This window comes from Meleagris gallopavo, chromosome 2 (assembly GCF_000146605.3).
Source record: "Meleagris gallopavo isolate NT-WF06-2002-E0010 breed Aviagen turkey brand Nicholas breeding stock chromosome 2, Turkey_5.1, whole genome shotgun sequence".
NCBI lineage: Eukaryota > Metazoa > Chordata > Aves > Galliformes > Phasianidae > Meleagris > Meleagris gallopavo.
Genome location: NC_015012.2, coordinates 1,374,314 through 1,393,765, shown reverse-complemented (window position 1 = coordinate 1,393,765; position 19,452 = coordinate 1,374,314). Strand labels below are relative to the sequence as shown.

General features: G+C 39.3%; 1 protein-coding gene across 1 annotated transcript in view; it reads right to left on the bottom strand.

Moving 5' to 3' along the window:
* The window catches only part of EFEMP1 (EGF containing fibulin extracellular matrix protein 1), a 50,559-nt gene extending 31,175 nt beyond the window's left edge, over positions 1 to 19,384 (bottom strand). The window contains exons 1-4 of the mRNA XM_010706355.3: positions 19,220 to 19,384; positions 19,052 to 19,139; positions 16,073 to 16,121; positions 15,640 to 15,900 (exon numbers count right to left, since the gene is read on the bottom strand). Coding sequence (XP_010704657.1) covers positions 15,640 to 15,900; positions 16,073 to 16,121; positions 19,052 to 19,135 — 394 coding nt within the window. The 5' untranslated portion in view covers positions 19,136 to 19,139; positions 19,220 to 19,384. The remainder of the gene's footprint in view (positions 1 to 15,639; positions 15,901 to 16,072; positions 16,122 to 19,051; positions 19,140 to 19,219) is intronic.
* Between the last annotated feature and the right edge of the window lie 68 nt (positions 19,385 to 19,452).

The following is a 19,452-nucleotide window of genomic DNA, read 5'->3' as shown; positions in this document are numbered from 1 at the left end:
TGCTTGTCTCTAACTCTACGCAGACAGTCATAAACGTTTGGTTAACATCTAATCCAGCCTTTCCAAGCCTCTCGCAGAGGTTAACTAATGAGCACAAGCCTAGAGCGGAACATAAGGGTTGAATTCAGCCCAATATTGCTTGGTCAAAATGTATTTTGCCTATATCTTGCAGAATAGAAGAGATTTCTCAATTTAAACTTCCATTAAAGCTATTGGAAAAAGCTGTCAATCACACTCCAGTCTTTCATAGATGTCTTGCTGCTTCAAATACCTTCCAGATGGATTTAATTCCGGTGACTGATTGTCCACTTGTCTTTGCAGCTGTGCACTCCACAGGAAAGGTCTACACCATGCTCATTCACCTGCGGGATGGCTAAAAATGACTTCTTGTAGATCTTTCCTCATGGCAGTGTTATCTTTCAGTAAATGAAGAGGCAAAAGATGAACTAACAGAAGATGAATCTACGGGATGCTTTTTATATCCAAGTAATTCATACCAAGAGCAAAGAATAGAATTTGAAAGGTAAAGCAAGGAGGTAGGTACTTTGATATTAAAGAGGTGATCCATTTGTAGGGAAGGAAAAGAAAAGCAACCATTTACAAGCGCATTAATTTCTCACAAATACGATAACGTGGAGAATCGCTTACCGTTCAGAGGGAAAAGTATTTAATAAAACTTTTTTTTGCATTCTTACTGATCATGTACTATGACTATTATTAACCTGAATAACCCAAAGGAACTCTCCGCAGTACTTGATCCCTTTTCCAAGGCTAATCAAAGCCAAATTTATTGTGTAAGCTTAAAATGTCTAACATTATAACTTTATTTCTCTGTGTTGTTAGTTATAGAAGCCCTAGCTGCAGATAAGGACTTTGCTATATTGCTGACGGGCAAACTGAGCCAACTTTGAGACAGTCTGCAGTCTAACAGGAGAGAGTGGATGATTCCAAAGGAAAGCAAGAACTAGTCTTGTAGACAACAATATTTTGTTTTAATGGACTTAAAGAGTTTGCATATAGCATCCAAACAATTCTATTGACTTAGGGGCTGCTTTTAAGTAATTAGATGCTATTGTGCCAATGAATGTGCAAAACACTGGATGAAGACCAAAGACAAGACTGATTTCCAGTACTCATTGTAGCTGGGTCTTATCTAAACTTAGGTTCAAGCAGACAATTACTATATTTGAAGATTTCAAACAGATTAAATGAGCAGTGTTAAAGAAAAGAAACACTGTGTTACAAAGATAGGATCTTCTGAACTGATTTCAAAGTTTCAAAAACACCTTAGAGAAACTAAAACTAAGCCACGAAAGCTCTTGTATTCTATTGTTTTCAGAAGGACTGGAAACTGTTCAATGTTTTAGGATCAAGTCCAAATGATTTTTAATGAGTTAAATCTCATTTTCAATGAAAGGAAAACAAGAAGGAAGCAAAGCATAACAGATAAGTAATGGCTGATATGCACCAAGAACAGAATTCATTTCAAAGTAAGGAACAACAATGTCTTAACTACAAAATGTTCAGTAAATAGGTTAATTCTGCATATCCACCTAAAACTCTTGGGCTTGATTTCTTATTGTTATTTGTGCAATAGTTCTTGTTACCTACCCATTTGGCTTCATACATATTGTTTGTATACGTGCTTGCACACATCTAGTAGTGGAGAATAAACCTCCTAGCCAAAAAAAAAAAAAAAAGGATCTGAGAAGTTCATGGAAAAGTTTTGTGAAACAGAGCTACGTATCATTTTGTCACAAGTCACCACCAATTCAGGGATAATGTCTATTACACTGCTCTGCTCTTCATACTGAAGAAAATGTGGCAGATTTTCTGATCACAACAGTTTTGCAACTCAAATTCAAAAAGTGATAATATTTTACAGAGAGGATACTCAATAGATGATTGTTTTAGTCAAGCCAGGCATCACACTTCCTTCAGAAGTGGCATGAAGTATCCAGTCAGCAAGTGACAGTGCTTTTACATCTGGCACAGTAACTATGTTCGTATTTAGTCACCATAAATCATTAAGCTGTAGAGTATCTAGTTTCCTAAAGGCGCAGCTTTACTTCATTAACATCTTGAAACTCACGCTGTAGTGTTGCTAATTGTATAGCAGTTTATCTGGGATCACTGTGCGAATTGCTGTTCTCAGTCAGCTTTTGGCACTCGTTGTCAGCTTAAGAAAAGAAAAGAGAGTAAAGAATTCAGGAAAGAAAAATTACATGGATGATCTAAAAGGGACCACACTGCTAGATTTGAGACGAGCTGGGATATTCTGAATTATCTAAGAACTCTGTCCCAGAAAGGTAACTGCAAGCCAAGTAAATAGCACTGTTCCTTCAGATCAAGGCTACTCCCTCTGATACTTGCAAGCATTTCCTACCCACTTGTGAATAGGATTGCTCTGTGCTTGGTATTGCAGACTTGCTCTGGCAAGTTTTTTCGTGAGGGTTTTTTAAAATAAAAGTTCCTAGCAACAAGGTGAAGGACTATTTCAGGACAGCATTCCTATCCAGGATAGCATTAAGTAATTGTGTAAATTTAGGCATGTGCAAAGATGTCAGTGAAATTACTGGGATCCAAGCATGTGCTTTAAATGCTGGCACACATTTAAATGTCTTAATACAACACCTCGAAGTATAAGCAGTAATTCTGTTTATGAAAATCAGTCTCGACGTACATAAAGTACCTGTTTGGTGCAGCTACTCGTTATGAATAAATCCCTGCGTTTATTCAGTTTTGCACAATGAACAGCATAGATGCTGATCAGTGAAACTACATTTTTTCCTGGCTTGTGAGGAGATGTTGAGTTTTTATTTTTTTTTAAACAGACAAACTGGGAAAGCTAAGCTTGTAGCAACAGTTGGGCCATGGGAGGCTGGGAATGACATTCAGCTTCTGGCTGGCTAGCCTGCTTTCCATGAAAATGTTTGTGCTGCTCAGGGCTGCCCCAGAATTGTGTTACTTTCCCTTATGGAAAGCATTTCCTCACCTTCACCTTTTGTAGGAAAACAAACAGTCTTTTTCACAGATGTAGCGCAGTTTCATAACACTTTCAGTTCTGAAAAGCACAGTAAGAAAAGTAGTCTTGGTGGTATGCAAACCCCAAAAGAAAGGTGTATTTTTTAATTTTATGGAAGAGAATACAGAGTAAAGAAGAAGGAATGCAAGTCAAATATTAAAAAGTACTAAGATTGAAGGTTTTCTCAGGTAAGCTTTTCTGCCGCATCTATACATACGGTGCCTTCCAGAAAAAACTTTCAGTGGTGACTGGCACCCTCTGTGTGCTACAGCCAAATAAATAACACTTCTAAAGAGCCTGATGACTAAAGCTGACAGACCAATAGTAAAACGAAAAATGGAACAAAGGAGGATGCCTCTGCAACTTTAGCATGTCTCTGCTGTTGGTCTCTGTTGGTCTAAGGTGAGTTTAAACGAGGGGGCCTGACCAGTCAGGAAAAACCCTCCTCACCATTAGGGCAGAGAGGGACGCGTTGCCCAGAATGATTGTGCCCCCTCCATCCACAAAGGTTTTCAGGAGCTGAGTGGATAACCTGGGGGTCTGATGAGCCTGGTCTGACCACAGAGCTGACCCTGCTTGGCAGTCTGTTCCCAGCTGAGTTAATCTACATTCCGCTAATGCATCAACCTGAAAGTCAGGGCAGCTGCAAACAGAGAGTGAAGAAACTAAGGAAACCATTTGGTCATCAGTGAGCTGAATTGTGAAATCTTTGCTAAGAATAGTTAACAATGGGACACGAGCATTTAATTTTTCAAATTAAGGACAAATGATAGGCATGGAAAAACCTACATATTATCATTCCAGTTGTTAAGTGCTGTTGTATATCCAACCCATCCCACTTGCCTCCCAATGGGACAGTAACACCGCCTTGAATCTGAATTTCTGTGACAGAGGCAGTTTCTGTAACTTTATGCCATAAAGCTGGAGCATGCTTTAGTAGGTGCATGCAAGAGCCTCTGTGGTGTTCTGCAAGGACAGTCTTGAGCTGATCCAGGCAGATCCCACAGCTTGGAATGCTACAGCCAAATACAAAAAAACATTTGTGTGTCAACTTTATGCCATTTTTTTTTTTTTCTCCATATTTTTAGATGCTTCAGATCATTCTTTCTGGCTGAACCCCCTGAGTGGCCATTCAATCTGCGAAAATCCCAATTGGTCCCGTTGGTCTCTTTAATACCGTGCTTTCAGCCTACCAATCATAGCTGTTGGAGGAGTGAGACTCCACCCTGAGGACAAGGCACTGTGAAATGGCTCCTCAGCCCGTTTGGTCACAGATGAGGCATCTGTATGGAGCCCCCGGGGCTCCCACAGCCTCTTACGAGCCAGAAGTTGCTGAGGCCAGTTTTTGGCTAGGTTGGACTTGACAGATACTAACACAAAGAATCCAATGCAAAGAATGCTTTTGTCCCAAATACAACACTGAACACAGCAACAGTGTTGAGTAAAGTATGTGCTCGCCAACATGTGTGAATGCATGCACTGTTTACAGCAGGACAGGGTCTTTCTACAAGCTTAAGATGTCCAGAAAAAGGAGCTCTGACAGACACAGCAATACAAAATGATGTCACTGCATTTCAATACTGTAAGCTTCTCCTTGCAGTAACTCCTACAACAAGTATGTTCTGCCACCAATTCCTAGTATCTTTTTGAAATAGAACTGGAGGTCATAGAGTAGGGAATGGATACTGAAGCTGAAAGATTAATCAAAGCTTTGGTGAACAGTTTAAACAACAGGCAGGAGCCACGACAAAGATGGAAAATTTGATGCTGGAAGATCAGTTCTCAAAGTGGTCAGCATGAGCTGTCCAAGAGAAGAATACAGATACTGCCACTCTAGCTGCCAGCAATTAACCTCATCCTGACATTTATTAATATTTTAAGATTCCCTTGAGCATTTAATTAGGTTTGCTAGAACTTTCAAAAGACTTTTTTCTGAACTCATGACTAGTCTCACTGCATAAGATGTCCAGAGCTTTGTTAAATCCAGTTCTCAAAGTCCTGGCTTCACTTGTATGCTAGAGCAGGGAGCTCAGAAAACTGTCTACTTTTCTGGGATCGACCTTCTATACCACCTTTCAGTTTCATAAATGAAATGCTGAATTGTCATCTTGCAAAGTGGGGAACAGAGCAGTTGCAAGTCTGCTCTCACAACCCCTTTATTTCTGTATGGTTTTGCTATGCTTCTCATCTCTTTTTGCAGCCATTAGAATATTTCCTCGTTCCCTGAATTGTTCTCTCCAGCTATAAGCTGCTCCTGTTTCTCAATACACTCCTTGAAACGGGCTGAGCAATATTACAAACAGCCATGCTCCTTATGAGCCTTTTGCTAGGTAAGAAAATCAAGCAAATGAACTGTTTCTGCATCATAAGCAGCCACTCATAAAGCTCTGGCTTCTCTGCTGGCTGGAGAATCCCCCAGGAAGCTTTCACAAGGGTGGAGAAAGTGGAGACAAGATCAAGACCAGTGCTCTAAAGCTGCGCTTAGGGGAAGAAGCTGAGGGTGTTCGAGGGTGTTGCTGGGTGGATCTCCTTGGCTAGTTTCTGGTTTTGGCTTTATTACATGACTGTGCTTTCAATTTATTTCAAAGGTGCCTGGAGCCTTATAAATCTGCATACATAGTAAGGAAGAGATTCTCTTAACGGTGAATACAGAAATTTGAGTTTAATCAGTGGAAAGAACATTTTGATTTAAAGACAGAACGAAGCAACCTTTTCATGATGATATGTACTAGAAATTGAGATTTTTTTCCTTGTATAGGCATACAGAGCAACAGTTTCTAATAGAGGAATAGTTTATATCTCGGAACTAAAAAATAAAAAGCAGACCCCTCAAAATCATTCACGCACAGTATAACATTAAAATTTACAAGCATATTTTTTAGCTTGTTTAAAAATTGGTCAACAGTGCTTATGATGGAAAAAACAGGTGGTTTTCTCCTATATTCAACTGCTGCAGTATACAAACCCACAGCTTGTCTGAGCTCTCCTGCTTCCACAAACCCCAGGAGGCAGCGCAGCACCCATCACTATGGAAGGCTGACTTAGATATTCCATCTTTACCTGCCTGTCCAATGCTCTCTGCACTGGGCCTGCAATGTTGGCAATATCTTTACTTAGGGTCTTGCAGCTATCCTTGACTTTTCTACTTGAGGAATGTACGAGGAGTGAGCTGGACAGAAATTCCGTCCTGATCCTATGAATTAAGCCAGGTAAGATTAAGGAGGATCTAAGCACAGAATATGCGAGCAGAATGACTTTGGATGAGAATGGTCTTTTTTTCCTTTTTGCTTGGGAATTACATTTGGATTCTGTGCACCTTCCTGATTTGTTTCCCTACACTTCTGTAAGGAATCAAGTAGTAAGGTATCTTCCGCAGTCTACGGGGGCAGATCATTGAGTATTCCAAAGCTTTGTTTATTTTTTACATGACAATGCACTAACTGCAGTGCTGCCTATTGAAATACTGTTTAACTAATTCCAAGTGTGACAAGCAATACATGGTTTTATTTGGTTCACACCTATCATGCAAAAGCTGTGCAGATATGCTTCCTGATAAGAAAGAACCTTGGGAACACATTTATCTGCTGAGAAAGTGCTTTAAATACAGGAGAACAGAAAAATAGAAGATCCATTAATACGGGAGCAAAACAAAATGGTTTTGAAACTGATGTAGAACAGCTGTTAGGTATGTAACAAAGACTATCTATTTCTTAAAATGCTGCTATGCTTATCAACTGAGATGAAATTTCTCCAAATACTGAACTGTGTTTGTTGCTTTCTACAAATTCCGTTTAATGCTAGTTCTCTTCTAACGCATCCCAGAAATACAAACTTCTCCAATAAATCTCAGTGAGAAAGAGATTTCCCATCATTCAGATCAGGATAGTTTTATAACCTAGGTCAAGTTATCTGTAACCACACCTACCCTCCTGCTCATTTTGTTATGTTTCATTCATTTTCTTCTGCACAAGTCTGTTATTAAATGTTAGTTTATAGGCAACATCTCTAAAACCATACAGGAAATTGTTACCTGTCCAAAGTCCTTGCACTTTCCAATTCTATGTATTTCTGTTAGAACAAGTAACTGTTACAGTACTGATAATGATTTCTGTTTAAGTTGTTAATGCTAAGAAATGCTCAGTAATTGACTGTCCAAACGGCATGCTATTTTTTTTATCCCACAGATGTCTTTTTCAGCTAACGCCTTTAAATCTTGTGAATTTGAACAGCAAACTTCCACATTTCCTTTGTATAGACACCTTTGTATACAAAACCTTTGTATAGGTTTTATACAGCAGTGTTGCTACTTGACTTACCAAAGCTTTTCTTTTCTACTGGCCAGTACTCTTTTATAAAAAAGCCATCTCTCTGTTATAAAATTCATGGGTGGACAGTCATCAGTTACTTTGAAAACTCGGGTTGAAGATTTTGCTGGTGCGCTGGACAACAAATATTCATTAAGCCTTTCATTCTTGAAACTCTGAAATCACTGTGCTCTCTGTTGCTTTTGGTATCTACTTGAAGCATAAGTTTGAATGCACACGTTATGACCAGTTACCTGTTAACAGAAAGTCCATGCATGCATATGCATATGAAAATCCTGGAACAAGTTCTGCTTGTACTCAAGAAACTACACTGAACATCTGTTCAGACATGGACTGAACACCCTCAAGTGCAATGTCACATCTGCTTATATCATACTGCATCAGGTCACGCATTAGAGTAGAAATTTATTCCAGATTAAATCCAGCTTGGAAGAGAAAGCTGTTTTCTCCTTTTTAGAACTGTTTTAGATGGGCTTAAACAATGCTTAGATACATCCCCTGAAAGGACAGAATTTTTTATTAGGAGTTAATAAAGACGGATTCAGAGCATCCCAAATTAAAGCACAGACAAACAAGCCACAAAAAACAACCATAACCAAAAAAACCTAACAACGCAACAAATCCTTTGTACTGGAGAATGACTGAAGTAAGTGAAATAGCTATGGCTACAGCATTTTTCACTTAGGTGAAGTTACTGATACCTGATATGCACAAACAGGTAAAGGTTTACTCAATTTCTAGTTCTAAAAACACTTAATTAAAAAATAGGATATATTATGCCAGAAAAGGTTTAATTCATGCCTGTGCTTCAGGAGCCCTTTCTGAGCAATGTAATTTCTAAAAGCATGCCTAACAAATGTTTTCTTAGTACCTTTTTCAGCTTCAAAGCTACAGGCTTCTCCATGTAATTATACAAAACAGAAATTAGTCATTTCTCCGCTATATGTACAACTTCAAACATGATTTAACATGATTAACGTGATTTTCAGTTCAGCAAATAAAACACAAAAATGTGAATGAGCATAAAAGGTATTTTATGATAATTGCATGTATGTTAAACTATTTCGTAACTCTGATTTGCAAATCCCTCTTGTATTTTTAGTAAAGTTAAAATGTAAATGAAAGAAGGTACAAACAGGATTCTTGTGTATTTAGAATGTTTTCTGTTTTTTCCTTTGTAGTGCAAAATGGCAAATAGTTTTTTATCTAAAATTATTATTTTTTAGCTGCTAAGAAGAAGCATAGCAAATTAAAGATGAAAACAGATTACTATCTGTGATATGTCGAGCTTTTTATTCACAAATGTCATTCAGGTTCATTATTTATTCCATATATTCTTGTCATCAACAGGGAGAAGAGATCTTAGTGGCCAATTTGAAATCTTTGGCTCCTGTGGACAGAAGCACCTGAACTTTGGCAGGTATGTGGCAAACTTCCCTTTGATAAGATCCTTCCGGCCAACAGGATGCTTCAAGTATGATAATGATCCAGAAAAAAATAGCTCCAAAAGCCTCACGGAGGGGAAAATGAAGGTAAATATTCTTGAAGTGTATCGAAAGGAGATGGCCAAGCTCACCTTATATAAAATCCGCCAACAAAAAGTAGAAGTGCCTACCCGGTTAACACACAGAACAGAGGAATTGCCATGACAGTTCTGTACAAGAATAGTCTATTATATCACATATATCAGTATGTTCTGATGCAACCTAGTGAGGTGAAATCTAAAATTATGGTGGTTTCAAAAAGACCAGAAGTATCTCACTGATACAGTCCTATGTTCTCATTGTCCTGGATGATAGAGAAAAACGTCAGAAGAGCAGGCCTGAGCAACACACAGTTCAAACAATGACTGAGATTGATTTGTTTGGCTACACTACAGCAGACTATTTTTTATTTTATCCTTAGTAAAGGATATGCAAAGGAGCATAGACATCACTACATGGTATAGTGAGCAATCAAACAGACTGCTTCTGTATCTGTGGGTAGCTTTGTTCCTCCTTTAGGAATATTTTGGCACATGCAGATAGGGAAGTGCAAGTAGCAAGTATCATCCTCAGTTGCCATTATCAAAGAGAAATGACGAAAATCACTTGAAAAGAGAATAAAATAACAAAAATAGCAGTTTTGATCTTCTGCTCTTGAATTAGTTTTCCAGCTTGCTAAATTGTGCAATCTTGCACATTGGAGATGTGCAAGAAACGTCTAGAAATGTCTTGGATCTTTAAAAAGGTAACACTGTCATCTTTTAGGGATGTTCTACGGTTAGAAAGGGTGCAAAAGATGACAGTTATCTTTCCTTACAAACTTTATTGACTTCTAGGATGCTTTCAACCAAGTTTTTACAACAGATGCAGCAAATTCCTTGCAAAGATATCTAAATAATCTGTGCCTTCTAACAAGGTGCCTGACATACTGAGATGCCCAAGTGGAATCAGACATGTTCTTCTCCTTTGCTATCTGATGTTATTCCCGACTGCGTTATGAAAAGATCTCCAGCTTGCAGCCTGACAGTCTGAAGGAAGACAGATGGCTGAAGGCTTGGACTTCCTCTATGCCTTCTGAATACATTTGCTATGTTTTGTCTGTCGAAGCACTAGCCTCCTCAGAGCTGCTAAGCCAACAGGCTTTACAATCAACAAATTAAACCCAAAAGTATGAAAGTATGACAGCATGGCCACTCTACAGCCCCATATTTCTTGTACAAGAAATCATGAGAATTGCTAGCAAGCAAGTAACTTAACTTGAACCTGAAGTCTGGTGATTGCTTGCATAATCCCAAATTCAACAAGCTAAGGTAAATACAACTTTCGGAAGCCTGCCTGAATCTAGGACATTTGGCATGATTAGCATATGGTATGAATCTTAATGGCAACAGACTCAGTATATTCCTGCAGGGGTCAGAATAATGGAAAAGCAGTAAGCAACTAAAGGAAGTGAAGCAGCTGCTAGTATTTATGCTTGTGATAGATGTTCACAGTAAAATGGTCAGACAGAACAGAGAATATCTATCCAAGGTCTTGACATGACACTCACAGCTGTGCAAATAGCACAGATGGGAAGATGATTTAGAGTGGCCAAATCTTGAAAATGCCCAAAAGCAGGCCGTCGGGCCCTCAAAACGAGATGTTTCTTGTGACCTCCCCTTTGGCCCCTCGTGACTGTTGAGGAGAAGCTCCAGAAAGGACTCTGCAGCATTTTCACAGCTTAACAGCTTGAACAATCAGTTCGGGATGGGTTGATGAAAGACGATCTCTGCGTGATGTACCCAAATGTACAAGAAATTAATTGGCTTCTATGAACACTCAGTACGAAGAGCTGTGAAAGTGTCAGTTTGTATTATTCTGTGGATTCTCTTAGATCTGTAAAATGCCTATGGCTGTTCCAAGGAATTAGTATTAGCATGTATAACCAGGTTGGTCTCTTAGGGTGCCTACTGCTGGCTGGCAGAGTGTTTTCCACTTGCTGAAGTACTGCAGCAAACATGTACAGCTGAACTTTGCTAGCATAAGCACTTTGATGAACTAATGGCAATTCTTAGAATACTCTTACTTTGGATTGTCTTCCTAAAATAAATAACTAGACTTTATTTTTTCCTACCGCAGCTCTTTTCCTCACCCCATCCTCCAACTAATTATCTGTTTAGAGTAACAATTCTGGAAATGAACACAGGCTCTTTTAAAAGTCATCCCAAAAGTAATTTAAAAGAACTCCTTAAGTGCAAGCAGAACATTTGGGATGCTGCACTGAATCCTGACTGCAGGAATTGTTTTACAGAAGGCTCCCCAGAACATTTCTGGGCCAGCCTAAAACACTGTTAGAGCTATGTTCTTGTTGTGCATTTTAGTTATGTCTAGCTTACATAATAGTCATGGGCAACAGGGACAAATGAGAAGCTGGTGTAGGCATTCCTGAATCCCAGTACATTCCTTTTTGAAGGTCTCTAGGCTTTTGATTTACTTTGCTCCTGGAGCCTGAATGCTCGTTAGTGGCTGTGAAGTATTATCAACACTCCTGCAGTGCATTTCAGATTTAGTTTCATCCGAACAGGATTGGGATTGCATGTTCCAAGACTGCTCTGCAGGACAGCTTGAAGCACAGTAAGGGGAAGCTCATTAGGATGTGTGTTTCAGAAGTGCACTGTACACCCAAGCCAAAATGCCAAGAAGGAGTGCCCGAATGGAGGCACAGCAAGCCTCTCCAGCCAGGGCTGGTTCTGAAAAGAGCTGGGCTCAACGCACATGTATTTATCCCATTTGTAGTATGTGCTCTTTGCATATTACTTGCATATAGGTCTTAGGGAAAGCAATTTCAGTATGGAAAACAAAATATCATGACCTGTTTCCCCTTGCTGCTCTCTCCCTAAGAGAGGGAATCTAGAGATGCAAAATTTAGATTTATTTAAATTTAGACTTACATAACTTCTCAAGATAAAAGCCTAGACTGGCTATAAGTTACTTTGGAAAGTATCACAAAACTGAACTAACCCCCCTCCCTGAATCCTACTTATAAAGGGGCCCCTAAAATGATTTTGCAGGGGAAAAAATACAGAGCAGAAAAAAGTCAACTTCTTCCCTCCCTCCAAAAGATGGGAGGGATAAAAAGCAAATAACCAAGTCTGGGCAGAATTATCTGGAATAAATGCACCATTTTTTCATATAAAAAGCATTGACCATCATATTACAGCTCCTCTTCCACGTACTTCTCAGTCACAGCAATGCAAAGGTTTACAAGGAGACTGAATATAGGGCTGCAGAAATATAGGAAGCTAAACTAATGAGGGTGGTCTGAAGAGCAAAATAAATAAATGAATAAAATTTTGATTGCTTTATAGCTTGTATTGCCAGCATGATAGGAAGGGAAAACAAACAGCCAAAAGCTTTCCATTCTCAAATTCAGAAGTTACTTGGCATCTTTGCTCCCCCCCTCCTGTTCTCCCCTCTACCCTCTCCATGTAAGTGTTATGACATTCTAGGAAAAGCTCATAGCTTCTTGCAGGCTAGATTTGACAAAATTGAATTAATTGGGTGATTTTCTTTTGATTTCAATAAGAGCAGACTCAAATCACAGAGTCTAACAACAATTCAGTTCCGCAGGCAGGCAACAGAGTTCAAGTATTTGTTTAGAAAGAGGCAAAGAAGTACCTGTGTATTAGTGAACTCAGTAATTTATTTAAATATATTTCTTATTCTGTTTTTGGCTTTTCCCAAAGTGAGCAATACTCTCGTACTGGCAGGTGGGAATATATGAGTGGTTTCCTGAAAATGCTGGTTGGTGCCATATGGGAATCAAGCTGGTGACCAATTCAGCAGCACTTCATGTCAAGTAGGTCAACATTATCTTAAATTCTGCATTTGTTTTATGTTGAATCACAACTACTTTGTACGTTTCCTATGTACACATGGAAAATCTTTATCCAAAATAAACTTCCCCTCACTTTCTCATCAGTTTTGAAGATTCCTAGCACTTACTGTTCAGATACAGCATGCAAAGAAATCCCCAAAGTTTTGCTACCTACACTTCTGACAACCAGAGTTAGACAAGAACTTGGCTTGGATCAAGAGAAGTTATAAAAATGACCTTCACATACAACATACAGACATCATAGTTATTTCTGTGGCCTTGTCTTCTTTGACACAATGCACTTTTCTGCCAATCTGCCACCTGTGCTATGTGGCCTGTAATAAATACCAGCGTGCATCAGATACAAAAAAGTACTCAACACTGATAAAAACTTTAACTTTCACTTGTTTTCTTCAGGTCAGAGGTTAAGAAGGCATTAAAACTCCTGTAGCTCAGACACACAGCCATGTTAGATTAAGAAGTGCAGAGAATCCCACACCTCCAAAAACGTTTATCCTATCAACAGAAATGGGATGTGGACATACAGCATCTTTCTGTGCCTAAGAATGAAGCTCAGCACGTTACTGAAGCTACTTAGTCAAATATGAATAATATCATTTCTGCATGTGTATTCCAAGCACAAAAACCAACATGTGCTTGGCCTATCGTACTCTCACAATTCAATGTTTAAAAAAGGGAATGGACAACGTATTGTAACAGGAGGCCCCTACTACTCTAGCATGATGTCAGCAATATAGCTCCTTGGAGCATGTTATTGTTTTAAACAGAGGTCTCCACTCTTTCACATTGGTTATAAAATACTTAGTGCTGCTGGACTGGAAGGAAAAATGTCATACATCTGCAAACAATTAGAAGGAGCTGGGCTTCATATTTGATTTACTAAACAATAAAACAAGCTTAAGTGTGACTATATGTATAAGTTACACTCCCTAGGAGCCTCAAGCAGTTATCATAGCAAAGTCTTTTAACCATAATTAAATAAATCCACAGTGGGACCATTGCTGATCAAGATTATTTTTTATAAGATATTTTCAGTAGTGAAGATCATGAAGTTGAATGCATGCTTTAAGTGCTCCTAAAGTCTTTTATCCTTTCTTTCAAGCACACTATCCACTACATTTTCTCCAGCTGGAATTCATTCAGTACAATATATTTCAGCTTTTAAGCAGTAACATTTCCATGCTTTCTGCATTTAGAATGAAATTTTGGCACAGGGAGATTAGTAGCAAAACTCTGACTCAGTAAAGCTCAAGATTTCACCATAGTTTGTATGTCTGTTAGTTAAAAGTTCTGGTACTCTAACAACAACAGTTAGTTGTTATTATAAATTAACCACAGATTTGTAAATTGAATATAAATATTTGGTTTCAACTTCCAGGAAACTAAAGCATGGAGAGAAGATAATAATGTATCATTTCTCAAAACAAAACCCTTGCAGCTTATCAGTGTCTAAGTTAACCCTGTCACACAACCTTTATTCAGAATATACAAAGGCATTGGTACCATTTGCCATTAAGCTTTACTATATTATCACTTACTTGTACACCTAAAGCCATTACAGCAAGAGTGATGTTCATACTTGTAATTTTTCCAGCATTATCTGCAAATATTATAAAAGAGCAGTGCTAAGTGCCCAACTGCAAACTCTTGATGGTAATTGACCAATGAAGGCGAGTTTTCATAGCACAGCAGGATCACCTGTAGGGCTCATGCTGGATCAAACACAGGAGTTCAGTATTCTCTCCTTGGTTCTGCTAGTGCTGTGCTAAGTTAAGTTGGGGGAAAAATAACTTGCCATCTTTGGCATTAATTTTTCCTCAACAGCCCCAAATAAACACTTGGGATTAAAGGAACAGTACAGTACTGACCCTCCTCTGACAGGCTCTTCACTTGATATTCTTGAATTAGATGGACAGAAATCCTCAGTATCAGGCAAAGAAGAAATGCAACTCCAAGGCTTTGCTCACCAAAACAACTTATCCAGACTCCATGATGATTACTGTGCTTCAGAAGCACGGGGAATTTACTTACTGGTGATAAATAACGTTCCATATATATGAATACCAAAGAGAAAGGAACTACCACTGTATAATATAGCATACCCTGATTATAGTCTCTCATGTGCTATTTTATATGATTATATTGTTAAGGACCACAGAAATGGAAAGGATGAACCACGGGGTCACAACTTGCCCTCTGTTTGCATGGGTATCCCACTAACATGCTTAAAAGCCAAGTTTATGAACAAGGAGTAGAATATATTTTTATGAAAGAAAACAAAACAGTGGACAAAACATCTGTTACTTCAGCAAGTATAAGAGTAAACTATTTATATAAAATAATAAATGAAACAGTCTTAGTTTACAGTAGTGCTTGTGAGTCTGGTTCCTGAATGCATACAATTAACATTGCTAATACTCTGAGAATTTTGGCACAGTGTGCAATGTATGTACACCCAGATGAAAACTCTTCATTGCCATAGTTTCAGAGAGTGGCTAGACTGTGACTGGAAATAAATTGGCTGGGTCTGTGTAGGACTACTTCCACAGAGACCAGAAGAGCACAAGATGTTCAGATGTTTGGTTCCTCCTGCTTGAGGAATGTGTGTCATACATATGAGAGTGACATAAAACACTGCATTGTTCAGCATTACAATCTGATCTAAGCAAACGCTCACACTTTTTTTTTTTGTTCCATTCAGCATCACCTTACTAAAAAAAAAAAACCCAACAGCATAGTTTTGCAGGTCTTTAGAAGATGTCTGCAGTACGTCCTGCTGTGTTACCTGTCACCTCCTTAAGGAGGTGTGTACGTGTCCAATTTAATGGCGTACAAATTCCCAACAAATTCAAAGATTTTCCAGGCTTAGATTTGTTATCACGTACACTCCAGTTATACTGAAAGTAAAACACACGGCAGCTTGCTTACCTTGGCACACATTGTGCTCACTTTGCTCATACCCAGCTGCACACTGGATTTGATGAGTTGGGTTTGGAGGGGCACGGTTAGGATCAGCTGGAGTCCGGCGAATGACGTTGTTTCGACCACTAGTGGATTCAGCTGCTGCTTCTTCTCGCTCATTTACAATAATTTGGGCTGTTCTAGGTAGACAGAGGTATCCTCCATAGTGGTTAACACATTTCATCCCACCTTTACATGCATCTGGGACTATTTCACATTCATCAATATCTGTGGTTAGCAACAACACAAATCATGCTTTTAACAGTCGAATCCTCTGCAACAGCCATTAATACAAACAACACAATGAAGCATGCAAGCACACTCCTTGTCTGAAACAGGAATGTGACAATACTGAAGTAATTCCAGCAGCAAGTTTTTCTTTGGAAGTGATTTACTGTACCTTTGCACCGTTGCCTAACAGGATCCCATTCATAGCCATCTGTGCATTGCTACAGATAAAACAGGAAAGAAAACACTGGTAAAAAAAACATTGCACTATACAGAATTCTTTATTTTGAAAAAATAAGCATATTTCAATGATCTCCAAGCTTTACGCTGGGAGAAATGCAATGTTTCTATACCTTGGGAAGCTAGAAAAATGGCTATTACAGTATTGCTAGGCAGGAACAAGACAAATATATAGAGATAGAGGCTTTGTGTCAGGAAGGTCCCAAGATACTGTTTGCAGAGTAGGCAAGGCTTTAATGAGAATGGGAAAAGCATCATCTTTTTCTTGTCTTGTTGCTATTTTCTGTTTTAAAGCATCTGCCATTGTCTGAATATCAGAACAGATATTTCAATAGATACAGATAGTTCAATAGATACAACTGACCCAGCTGACCAGGATGGAAAAATCTTCTAATGAAAGAAAAAGTAAGTTTTTCTTCTTCTTTGATCTTGTGCGTTGCCTTCCAAGAGGTGAACATCTTTTATTGCAGGCATGAGTTTGCCAGAGGGACTAATGGACCTCAATACCCCTGTATATCATCTTTTCTCCCATTAGCACACCAGCAATGGGGAAAGATCCCATGACAGCTGGAAATTCATTCACATGCACTTTAACCATGTGACTCCAGGAACTGCAGTCTAAGAAGAACAATTTATATTGTGAGACGTACAATAACCGGTTAGAGTTTATAGCAGCAGGACTACTTATGTAAATAAAACTTGACAGAATTCAAACAAGACTGAACTCAGCAACTATTCATATCAACTCAGGCTGGTAACTTCAGGAAGAATTTTAAATATTCTGCCCTGCAGTTTAAGAAAATATCTTTGTTATCCCTCTGCCCAAAAGCACTACAGTCTAGAATGCAGTAATTTTAATCACCAGTTACATTTCCAGAAATTAATTAGTTAAGTATCACAATGTTGCCAGCTACAGCAGACATTTAAAACATCAATGAATCAACTGCTGCATTATGCAGGTGCATAGGCATTCTGCACTGCTTAGCATATTATTTTAATGGTCTTATAGAAAAAAAGAATTGAGTCAATTAATGTAACTAGCCAGAGTCCAGCCAGCTAAATGTTACTGCAACTCTTCTGCCACAGAGAACTGCATAGGTGACAAATTTGACCTTTTGGTGCTGAGATCCACTGGTTCCATGCACTATCCTCAAGTTATTTTGAGAAACTTGTTACAGACACTGTCTCAGCAACAGGATTGAAAATATGTTCTTCATTCACAGGTGACGCCAGCCATCTGCCAGATGTAGCAGCGAGTCGGAAGAAAAAGCCTCCAATGTTAGGAAGGGGTAAGTGGACAGCAAATTGTGTATTTCACTGCTCTATCTCTAAAGGAATGACTACATGCTGAGTTGACAACACCAAAGTCACTGTAGCTATGAAAACCCAAACCCAAAGGAAAACAGCTAATTCATGCATCTACTGAATCACCCGGTTCCTGTTGATGCACAACAGGAGTGCAGTCTTTTTAATAGTAAGGAGCCAAGTCCATCTATTACTGCAGCTGAAGGGAGTTTTACAATAGAAGTGGATTTGGTCCTAAATGAATACAGTGTACATATGAGAAACAGTAGCATCCAAAGGGTAAAAATTCCAACAGCAAGTTTTCATTGTTAAATAATTTTATATGATTAAAAGCCTAACAATCACTGAAACACCTGAATGCTAAGACCTCTTTGAAAACATAATACCAGAATCCAAGTCACACAGGCATGCTAGAAATCTATTGGTACAAAAAGAACCATTTAGACTTATCACAAAAATGCTGTTTTTTTAAAAATGTGTAACAAATGCTGAAAAAGAAGGGGGTAGGATCCCTGTATTAGTGTGAATTTTCAAAATGTACTTAATTCATGTTTCCACTTAGAGGGACTTAAAAACACCCCAGAAGCCTCTGAAAGTCCTCCCAACCACCTATTGTTTCTACAGCCCAGGGTTACAAGTATTTCATGACTGACTTCCTAACGTTCACTGGAGGCTTCCTGGAGCCCCATCTGCTATGGCAAGGTCCAGCTCTGCAATCTCTACTCGCCTGAGCCATCCCACTGACTTCAGTGGGATTACTTGCATAAAACACAATCTCAGCCTTTGGCTGTGGTTCTGTAACTTTCTGCATGTGTGCAGAATTTTCTGCTTGTGTGGCATTGCGCTGATGTCTGTATACATATTCTGAGGTCCACCCATATGAAGCAAGTTGCAGGGATTACAGCTGTAATCAGATGTAAAAATGTGGGTTTTTCACCAGCCCAAGCCGATGTAATTGCCACTCCTTCTATGACATGTGTTATACAAGCCAAGGAGTGAGCACAGCAGTTTAGAACCAAGAATTTCCAAAAAGGACTTTAAATTGCTGTCACCTGGTCGTAAGGAGAATCTGCTTTCAGTTTTCCTGTAGAAACTGATCAAGGTGGGCAAAACCACTGGTCTAAAGCAGCTCGGCAACTAACATTCATGCAATCACCCCAGGAGCTAAATGCTTCATTAAGAGCAGTGAATTTTTTTAAGTACTTGCATGTTGTTATAAGCAGCTTGAAACATCCAAAGGAAAACACAGAATGCTTGACCTAGTTATCCATCAAGTTCCACGAACTTCAAACGAGGGTCCCAGGGATCTTTTCTTGAGGAAGGCGGATACAAAAACTAAGCCTCATAGTTTCGCTCAGTTCATCAGGCACAGCACACAGATAAGCTTTTCAGAACAGGGAGCTGGAGCCCGTTTTGCTCGGTTTGCAAACTTCAGCTTTTCAACTACCCTTTCAGCATAGGAACAGCTTATTTTAGGCTAGCATTCAAACTCAAAGAACTCTGCATCGCATGCTACGCGTTGGCAAGAAATTTGGTTTTTCTTAAGGGTCATTTAGAAAAGAATCCCTGCAAAGCAGCAATCGTCTCCCGCTCTATTAAACCTTACCGTGTACGTTATGGTTTCCTCAGTTTCCTGTGAATGTACTGTAATGAGAATGAGAGCAGCCAAGAACATAGCTGTCAACATCATGAACCTGGAAAGAAAGAAAAACAAATAAACCAGCGGTATTTTTAGCGCTAGAAAACACAGCGCCCAGCGCGGCGCGCGTCCTACCTGGGCACCGCGGCCAGCACGCAGCCCCTTCCCGAGCGGCAGCCGAGGGGAAAGCCCTGGCAGCGCGGCCAGCCCCTGCGCCCGATCCAGCTGAAAAACAGTCACAGCAATAACAATAATTAACAATAAACCGCCTGTAAAACAACGCGGCACCTAACGGCACGCCGGGCGAGGAGAACGCAGCTCGCCAGCTCCGCGTCTCGGCTGCTAAAGCGATTTCTCGAGGGAACCGC